Source organism: Ptychodera flava, chromosome 2 (genome assembly GCF_041260155.1).
Source record: "Ptychodera flava strain L36383 chromosome 2, AS_Pfla_20210202, whole genome shotgun sequence".
NCBI classification, from domain to species: domain Eukaryota; kingdom Metazoa; phylum Hemichordata; class Enteropneusta; family Ptychoderidae; genus Ptychodera; species Ptychodera flava.
In genome coordinates, this window is record NC_091929.1 from 32,822,012 (window position 1) to 32,832,587 (window position 10,576).

Below are 10,576 nucleotides of genomic sequence, written 5' to 3' on the forward strand. Positions count from 1 at the left end.
TTCTCCAGTACCAAAATTTGCAAGGTGACCATCGTTTTTATTCTTGATTTTGAAAGAGAATGTTGAAATATGCTTTGAGGAAAGTTTGAGCAACAGTTTAAGCCTTTCACTTAGGAGGTGCATTTTACCTTAAAATAGAAATTATATAGTTATAGTACAGATATCAAAACAGACTTGACAACTAACAGTGAATTATGTCTTCACACAAGACAATGCCTGAATATTGTCAAGCCGTTGCGCCGTCATTCGGCCGTCACTACCGCCCTTCTTAATTTCCTTTTGAGAGCAGGTACACCTGAGCAACTGTGTTCCAATTCCCGGTCGTGTACCAATTTGGGTACCTTTTTTGGCTCGACAAGTGTGTCGGTACACAATCAACACAATGCTGCTCAGTGCGAATAATTTCGATTTTTGCATTTTGGTAGTCTTTTTTTTTTTGCAAAACTGTATATAGAAGTCTGAGAATGAATTTGTCATAAACCAGCAGTGCCTGCGATCTGAGCAATTACAACGCAGACACACTCGACCTCAGGGTACAATTGTTAGCGCGCCCTCTAGTGACCGCGGTCGGCCCAAGTAAAGTTGTGCGATCCCGTACTGTAAATATTATTTCTTCAGATTTGGCGATTCGTTTTGAATTTGTTAACGTTGGAATTTTTTTCACTTGCAAGATTTCGCTGCTTTCACCGCGACCACCGTACCGCTCGACCAATCAACGTTCACTCGCTCACAAGTGGTTTACCACCCCGCTACTGTTAACAGTAAGCCAACAAGTTCCAATGTTTAATTGTTCCGATCGAAGGGGTATTACAGCAGTTTGGCTATACCTGGCAAGGATCCAATGACAATAACACAAGCTGAGTCTAATTTAAGCCATGACGCCTGTGCACGCCGGCCGGCCGAAATTCCCGGTGCAATCCACGAGTCTCGCTTATTGTGCAAGACGACCTCCACAGGTAACATGACTGAAGCGGAATCTGAAATGTGACCGGAACATATGAGTGGAACAGATGACGAATCGAGCGTAAAACAGGCGTAGTTTTAAGGTAAATGTATTACAATAAACTTATCTCATTAGACCTTTGATTCTCGTTTTCTTCAAGGTTGCCCCAGGTATGCGTGGGAAGCACTATGGCGCTACTTTAAACACACCTTTTTTCACTGACTTTCAAAGGGACCCTGGATATTTCGATGACGCATTATTTGTCTGATTCAAATTAAACTTGGAAATTCTACTCCAAGTCAAGCGTTGCACATGAAGAGATTTTCTTTTTTGATGTTTTAGCATTCATGTATTTTTTTAAAACGTTACTAACAAATAAAAATGTCCTTATGTGAAAATTGTTTAAATATCATTACGCGCTTTGACAAAGAACACAGCATATAGTCAATAAGGAGTTGACGATCAGTGTAAACATCTGTGGTAGTCCATTAATATGGCCACTGAAAAGCCGCGGTCGTGTACATGCCCCCATTGCCAGTGTATTCAAACTAGCTTTGTCCCTGTTTGTGTTGGTGACTATTTCCGTCTGCCTCTCCAACTGCCTTCTGCCTAGGCGCCTGTCTGTCAGTTTCCAACAAGATTAATTGACGAAAAATTTCACTTCATATGAACACAGAGACACAAATTACCAAAACTGTTTTCAGTATTTACGTATGGAAGTAACTGTGACTGGAATGGTCTAAAGTGTCTCTTAAATACCAATATTTCACTCGAAGGGTACTTAATGTAGTTCGTGCCTCGAAGATTAAAGACTTAAAATTTTGTTTACACTATCCTCAAGCAAATTTTCAACCTTTGGCATCAAGAATAAAAATCGGGGGTCACCGTGCAAACTTTGGTACCAGAGAAATCACCCAATATTGACCGATATTTGAAATTCAAAATGGCCGCCATCCATGTGCTATCTCTGTGGGGGAATATAATTTCCGATTTTTACAAAACTGAACCAGCGGAAAATAAACTTTATTTACTCCATAAGCTTCAAAATATAGCTACGCAAGTTAAGTGGTAGGCAAAAAAAGAATATTGGAAAAGTTTGATAGTCGGAATATCAGTCCGCGGGCGCATTCTGCCGAACCAACTCAGTATAGGGGGACTGTTAGCAATATGTGATATTTGAATACAGTTAACTAAATGTAGAAGTTCGCAATCGTGCTTGCCTGACAGTGTAGTCACAAAATTTCACATAACAAAGAGTTTCAGAGAAACCAGTTCTCTCCGTCTCATATTGAGACATTATAGCACATTACGTAATGGGTGCAAGGTAAAACATATTCATAGACGATAGGTGTTTGTTCTAAGTCCACCGAAGTCAGATCGATATGCCCTGAAATTCTGGGAAATCCTTGGAGCACAAAAGTCCATTCCATTGTTTAGAGCCCCAAAGAAAGTCTATTTTAGTCCGTAACCAAAGGCATGGCCACTAATCTTCAGTCTCCAAAATGTTCAATGCTTTTCTAGTCTACCACTCGTGTTGGCCCAGTTTGAAGTTCTGAGAGAAAGTAAAGTTTCCACTATTTTGTAGAAATCAAAAATTTATTTTTCCCCATTGAGTTAACACAGGAATGGCAGCCATTTTGAATTTCAAGTATCGGTAAATATCAGGTAAATTTTCACAGTGACCCCTGATTTGTATCCTTGATTTGTTGAGAGAATGGTTGAAAGCTTACTTGAGGAAAGTGAGTATAAGTTTTAGTCATTCAATTACGTTCCGCTTTTACTTCCGTAAACTGTAATGCTTGAAATCTTCTACCTTTCCAAGCGACGCATGAGCACTACAATATTTGAGTACGTGTGTACATATAGCGTGTACCGTTAACGTTCAAATTTGTTTTTCAATGAGTTTTACACCCATAACAATTTTTCTCTCGTCTTGACCATCAAATTGAAAATATGCCTCCATAAACTTGAACTATAAGCTGTCAATTTAACCAGACATATACTCATTTCAACAGCTTGTCTGTCGACCCAATTTCCGTAGTTGTAATAAATCTGGCTATATTGATCCGTGATTCAAATGAAACTGTTATTTCCTGCTGAATATTGACTGCCTATTGACAGAATACCATCGTTGCAAAGAGACTGCGAGATTCAGCGTGTTTCCGGAACAATGTGAGGGCCAGTGTGACAGAATTATGTCGAGGAGAAACAGCCCGTTAAACGCCTCCCGACCATCCGTTTTCGACTTATCAATTTTAACTTGTGAAGTAATTATTTTCTCTATTTCTTGGTCTCGACGAGCAAAAAGTTATTTGAAAAATTTCGACGCGACAGCCTCCCAGAAGTTTCGCATGTACAGGATCCCTCCGTTGGGTTGGGGTTGGGGGTTGGGGCAGACACAGTATATTTTTAGTTTCTTTGGTTTACAACTGAAGAGACGGTGGTGCTAACGCTGTGCGATATCTCGCATGATAAATCATTGACATATAGTTATTCAAGTGGGACAACGTTTCACCTTAGCTAAAATTCCTGGCTATTTAATCGTACCGAACGCCACACAATTGCTCTTATATGCAGGCAGTCTCAGGAAAACTTTTAACAGAACAACATTCTCATACGCTTCGTTAGCATATGTTTGGACTCTAAAAATTCCAACTGTCTTTTTTCCTGGTCTGTATCTGCAACTTTGATGAAAAAACACATGTCTTAACCTTCTTCTTTTTGTAAAATTGGAAATTTATTTTCCCGTTGTTTGTACAGCACTGAAAATCATTTTGAATTTCAAATAATTCAAATATTTCAACTTCAATAAAAACCGCCGGCGCTAAGGGAGCCTTCAGAAATTACAGGGGGGGGTGGGCCGGGGGAATTGGGGGGAGGGTCACTTTTTAGAAAACAGTTCAAGGGGGAGGGTCACTTTTTATAAACCTATCTTAGGGGGAGGGTCACTTTTGACAGAAGCTGATATTATGGCCAAAACTTTGATTGTCCGTGTGATATTTCCTAAATAGGAAATCACCAACAATATACGCACACACTTATAGACCGCCATGCATAGTGAATTGACATTTTGGTGAAATTCCAAAATCAAATTTCTTCCACAACCATAGACTTGTAACCACTCTAGTCTAATCAAGAACAATAATCTTAATAATCAAGCATTATAGAAATGCACAGATTTATCTAATTTTGTACTGAAAAAGAATTATTCATAGTTTCATCATAGACCCCTATGCATAGTGAATTGACATTTTGGTGAAATTCCAAAATCAAATTTCTTGCACAACCATGGACTTGTAACCATTCTAGTCTTATCAAGAACAATAATGTGAATAATCAAGCATGCATAAATGCACAGATTTATCTAATTTTGTACTGAAAAAAATTATTCATAGTTTCATCATAGACCCCTATGCATAGTGAATCGACATTTTGGTGAAATTCCAAAATCAAATTTCTTGCACAACCATGGCCTTGTAACCATTCTAGTCTTATCAAGAACAATAATGTGAATAATCAAGCATACATAAATGCACAGATTTATCTAATTTTGTACTGAAAAAAAATTATTCATAGTTTCATCATATACCCAATGCATAGTGTATTGAATGACATTGGTGAGATTCCAAAATCAAATTCTTACACAACCATAGACTTGTAACCACTCTAGTCTAATCAAGCAAATTAATATCAATAATCAAGAGTATACACAAATGCAAAGATTTACCTATTTTTGTATTGTAAAAAACTATTCATAATTTCATGATAAACACCATGGATAGTGAACCAAATTTTTAGATGAAATTCAGAAATCAATTTCTTGTACACAAATGCACATTTTACTTCCCTATTCAAGCAAAGTACATTAAATACATTATCAAACATATATAAAATACAGATATAGCATGTTTTGTGGGGGTAAATTGTCAATAATTTGCCTGATAGACTCCATGTATTATGATTTGATATTTTTGGATGAAGCACTAAATTAGCTACATCTTGCCTTCTTATAGTTGCACAAAATATGGTGACCCTCCCTAAACTGTATGAAATACCATATCTCTTCAAAAATTCTTGCGTGATAAATTGCGACTGTCCCTCCAAAAACACCAGCCCTCCCCTCTGTAATTTGTCCCTAACATAACAATTGAACCAATTGTTATGTAAATTAGCTGATACTTTTTTAATTATTCCCGGGAGAATACCGCAGTGGTGGGGGGGGGGGGAGGGTCAAGTTTTAGAATGTCGGACAAGGGGGAGGGTCACATTTTAGACAGGAGGATTGGGGGGAGGGTCACATTTTACGGTACAGGTGTTCGCGAAATTCCCCCGGCCCACCCCCCCTGTAATTACTGAAGGCTCCCTAACCACGAACATTTTAGTGTTTCCAGCGCAGCCTGTATGGACAAAACTTCACAAATTCATCTTCATACAATCTCAAGTCAAGTGATCTGCGCAATAGCCATTCTGGTATTTTGCTCCAGACACAATTGTTCGACCCTTCTTTGTACGTCCAATACAATAATCGTTGTTTGCGAGGCCTGACCTTTAACCCCTTTGACGTCAATTCAGACTATCCTCTTATTCCATCAAAGGGAATCGCATAGGCCAGCAATTGAAAACACTGCCCGGTGTAGGTTTTGCAAGTTTTTGGAATAAACAAAAATGTAATAATATCACGACAGTGCGTGACTTGTACTGGCCCCCTTTCGGAAAATTGTGGCCAGTGGAAAATATTTTTTCTTCAGGTCTTTCTCATGTTTCAAGTGGCGAGCCACAGTTCAATTGTTTTATTATGTTTGCATTTTCTGTGAAAGAAGTAGGTCAAATTTCGATTTGCCAAGTCAGCTGCAAGGAGTGTTTAGAAACAGGACGTTGCACACTTACGGCCCGGGGCGGCCCATCTGTAATGTTCAAATCAACTGTTAGTAAAATTTACTTTCGTTCAAAGAGCGTCCGTTTACCGTATCGTAACCGTAACAGGAATATTTTTGGAAGATTACCTGAGTGAAGATTCTGAGGTACTTCTTGGCCCTTGCGAATTTTCGCTTGGCATCTCACCTAACTAGAGTTTATGAAAAATCACGGAAAATTAACATACCACCTTCTCTTATATTTTTCATGTTGTACTAGCCGATATAACGAATAATATGACGCATCAGAAAATCAACACGCCAGAAGCTTACGGCTATTTCCGAGAGAAACTCGACAGGATTCAAACCTCCTGGGAGATTCTGAAAGCGAAACATGAGAAGTTTTCTTCGTCCATCATTCTTGCGAACTCTTTCCTGAAGTCGGCGAAGGACGGTTTGAACGAAGTGACGTCACTTGCTGAGGTGCAGAGATGCCACGACACCGTGACTTCACACAACTTTGCCGAGGTCATCGGAAAATTCCTTGTAATTATCAAAGATCTTGGAAAAATACATGACGAGCTGACAGAGTACAGGCCGAACCCAGATATCGACTTAGGACAGATGTGCGGACAATTAGAACATGAGTTCAACGATCAATTGAAAAAGTTTGGTGAAATTGCTCATGTTGGTAAAGTTCCGAAAAATCTTCACCCCGAGGTGGATAAGCTTACCGAGGATGTGGCATGGAAGAAACGCTATGGCCGAATTTTTAGCTTGATACCGTACATGATAGATGCGGCTAAGAAGCTAACCAATAATATGAAAACGGGGTGGTCTCCCTCTTTTTCCAAGCCCATCAAACGACTTGAAGGTAGTTTGCCACCTCCTCAACGGCATAGATCCCCGACCCTCGAGCACAGGGTGAAACCGAAGCCAAAACGTCGGGCAAGCCTCCAGTCATCGCCAAACTCTTCTCTGCGATTAGACGGAGTGAAAGCAGTGTTGGAGCCGATATCTCCGCAGCCTGACCTGAGTTCACCGAGGTCCCCGCGATTTATTCACTCAGGTCCCGAGAGCACGACATCACAACACCGCGACGACCGACCATCGAGTCACCGATCTCCGCGCGAAGAATCCGCCCCGGAGGGCAGGGTCAGTCCCACCCCTTCTTTGTCTAGTTCAACAAGTGCATACGACACAGGTCGTTCACAGGTTTCCTTCACGAACTGTTCCACGGTAAATTATAACATTTCGTCCAGCAGCGACACGGAGAATCAAGTCAGGCCTTTGATTGACAGGAATTTGCTCATCAAGGAGGTGGGCGGTAAGTACAATATCCAAAAACAGTTTCGCTTAAATGTCCGCATCCGGGCCCACACATGGTTGTAGATGAACACAAAGACAATTTCCTAAAGAGACTGTACAAAATTAGCTTGTATGAGATTTTACCACGATGTACAAACATGTTTTTGAATTTTGGGATCCAATATACTACATTGTCACAGACCAATCTCTTTCTGATTAAACGTGCATCTTTAAGAATCGCAGCGACTTCATTATTCTGTAAGCATTGATGTCATCGCATAGACAGACAACACGTGCACAATCTGCGTATAGTTAGAGAGAAACAGTATTTCACAGAACAAGCAGCAACCTGCAAATCGAATTAATACCGTAGAAGTATTGACTTGTGTATACCAAGCTATTGTGGCATTTGAAGTCTGGCCTCTGAAAAGTATGTTGAGGAGATCTAATCGAGTGACACATTTTTGAAGTCTGAATAAGCGCATAAGTACTGACACCTTTGACATCTTTTGTATCGAACACATAGCAGAAATGCACCTCGAGGACAGATATTCGGACTCTCAATTTCCCCCCGCACATTTCTGATCTACCTCTTGTGGGGCTTATTCTTAAGCTCTTGGTGTAAAAAAATCACCGGCTCACTTTTTGAAAAATTGAATCGAAATTTTATTTTTTTTCCGAATAGTTAACACAGGGATGGCGGATATTTTGAATTTCAAATATCGGTAAATCTAAGGCAATTTCTTTCTCTTTGCTACTGAAATTTGCACTTGACCCTCGAGTTTTAGTTTACATTTGGTGGGAGAACGGTTGATAGTTCAACTGAGGAAAGTTTGAGCAAAAGTTGAAGTCTTTCACATTCGAGGCGCGAACTACCTTAAATGTCCATATTTGACTTTTGCTGTCTAGATGCCGTCGCGGCCAAACTACGCCCACAGATAGCCGATATCGTTGACGAGAAAGTGAACGCCGCCAACGCCAAACTGCGCCAAGATATTCAGCGTGACTTGAAACAGCACGATAAACGGATGGACGACATCATGGTGGAAATCAATAGATTGTCTGAGAAAGTTGAAGATCTGGAAACGGTTTACAAAGTGTTGAGGGGTTGGTATAAATTATGAAAGATATTGTGATGCACGTATTGTATGAAGGGAGTGATTGGATAGGTGGATAGATGGATGGATCCGGGATGAACGAATGGATGAGTGGATGGAGGGAGTGAGGGAGGGAGGATGAACAGGTCCAGGTAGTTACACAGATAGATAGATAGATAGATAGATAGATAGATAGATAGATAGATAGATAGATAGATAGATAGATAGATAGATAGATGGATAGATAGATAGATAGATAGATAGATAGATAGATAGATAGATAGATAGATAGATAGATAGATAGATAGATAGATAGATAGATAGATAGATAGATAGATAGATAGACAGATAGACATAGATACTAGATGATTACACATACATACATACATACATACATACATACATACATACATACATACATACATACATACATACGTGTCAGTTTCTTTGCTAATGCAATGAATACACGTTCTTCCTTCAGATTACAAATGTACCAAACCGTTGGACGACAATTTGTTGGACGTAATCGCCAGGAATATTGGTCCAAATGTTTACCCAAAGCTGGCTCGCATTCTTGGCTTAAAGAAAACGGATGTTGAATGGATTTGCGAGAAGTTCAAAGATGACGGAAGGGAAATAGTGATGGAAATCTTGCTTCAGTGGAGGAAAACAGTTGGCATGAAAGGCGCATGCGTGGAAACCATCGTTCGGGCTTTGCTGCAGATTCGGGAACGGCAGACAGCCAATCAAGTCCTAGAAGCTCTCAGAGAGGTTGTTGAATGAAGCGACATAAAATATGGGAATGAAGAGTGGTAGACAGAAATAGAAGACAGTAGTTGGCAGATAGACATTGTACAAAATGTTGTAAGACAGACAGGCAAATCAGACAGACATGTCGATAGGCTAAGCGACATCGCTGATGGTAAACTGTGTCTAAACCAAAGATAACGAAGAGATATAAAAAGTAGCCGCCAAATTTAAAGAGTCGAAAATTCACTAAAGAGCCCTTTCATCAAATCACACATCATCAATAAATCTGAAATTTGCTAACGATGACGACATCACTGCGATGATTGTCAGACAGGAAAATCGAAATAGTAGTTCACATGTGTTTTTGAGATTTGTAAGAAACGTTTTCATCGAATTTATTATCCAAATTGTTCTTTTCAAGGATAAAGACAAGCGAATAGGCTAAGTCGCTCGCCATTTTTGTATCGAGATTGCGTGTGCTTGTCAGTAATAAACCATTATTCTAAGCTTTCTTTTCCTGTAATTATCCAGATGGCCAGTCATACCCCTGTTTTTTGTACATAATATGTGAATTCCCTGTGTAGGAATTGAGAATTTAACAAGCTCCATATTTTTTATTTGAAATTTGGGAAGAGTTAATTGACTTGTAAAATAAAGGGCTATCCTACCTTGGCTTTGTTCCCAGGCCGACAAGTTTTAAATCAGGACTTGGGTCTAAAGCAATCACTTCAATTGTACACAGTTCAACGTGGGACAAGAGTTTCAATGGGTCGCCATGGGTATGATTGGCGTTTTCACGATCTGCAAAGAACGTGGATGTTTTTATGGAAGAAACTCATTGTCGAGCTATCACAGTATCATAATTACCCAAATATGAAAGTCTGGATATTTTCTTCTAATCTGAGCATGCGTGATGAAATTTTGAGACAAAGCGAGACTTAATGTGTTTAATATATTCGCCCCGAGAGTGGTCGTTGTGAAGTATCATTTTGTGCATTTTGTTAATTGACAATACGACTTTATCACTTGACTTTGAAGCTCGGAGGGATTCTATGGTTGGATACTGGTTTTGAGTTTTAAAATATGAGGACAATATTTTGCATTGTGTCGTTTACTATTGAAATTGTCCTACATGAGATTTAATGATCCACGCATTAACAATCGAGTATAAAAACTGCCGTCGGAGAGGCCTTTGTCATGACGTCATATTAGCATTTACGTAGGAATTCCGTCTAGCTCCGTCCATTCTCCGCTGCACGCGGTCACTTTTTTGTGTGTAGTAGCTTCGTGGGACTTTGATAAGGATATTTTGGTGTTTTCTACATTTACGGCTCTGCATGGATAAACTTTGAGAGACGACCAAGCCACCACTTGGAATTATATTGTGTTAACTACGCAGACCACGTGATCATGAACAATGAGCACTGGATATTAATATCATGTGTGTTGCAGTGCTTACTAATCCATTATGTGTGTTATTTATTGCTTTGGAAATAAAATTCTATTTTAACGCCTTATATTGAATGCAAAAGTATATTCAGTCTTTTATTATTTTTTAAAAGATAGTCGTACGTAAAAGTGTTCAAAATCGCACTTGCAAGGGCTTCGTGAGTCTCCCAATTTTG

General features: G+C 39.5%; 1 protein-coding gene across 1 annotated transcript; it reads left to right on the top strand.

Annotated features, from left to right (window-relative positions):
* The first annotated feature begins 695 nt into the window (after positions 1-695).
* Positions 696-10,479, top strand: LOC139119300 (uncharacterized). The gene is made up of 4 exons (XM_070683048.1): positions 696-1,046; positions 6,077-7,123; positions 8,014-8,211; positions 8,683-10,479. Exons 2-4 carry the CDS (start codon positions 6,094-6,096, stop codon positions 8,982-8,984), a joined length of 1,530 nt encoding a protein of 509 aa, XP_070539149.1. The 5' UTR covers positions 696-1,046; positions 6,077-6,093; the 3' UTR covers positions 8,985-10,479.
* Positions 10,480-10,576: the final 97 nt, after the last annotated feature.

Excerpts from the sequence above, each read along its gene's own strand:
- LOC139119300 (XM_070683048.1), top strand. The coding sequence starts at position 6,094 with ATGACGCATCAGAAAATCAACACGCCAGAAGCTTACGGCTATTTCCGA. Across the intron at positions 7,124-8,013 it reads GCTCATCAAGGAGGTGGGCG|ATGCCGTCGCGGCCAAACTA; the intron begins GTAAGTACAATA and ends TTTGCTGTCTAG. Across the intron at positions 8,212-8,682 it reads GGTTTACAAAGTGTTGAGGG|ATTACAAATGTACCAAACCG; the intron begins GTTGGTATAAAT and ends TTCTTCCTTCAG.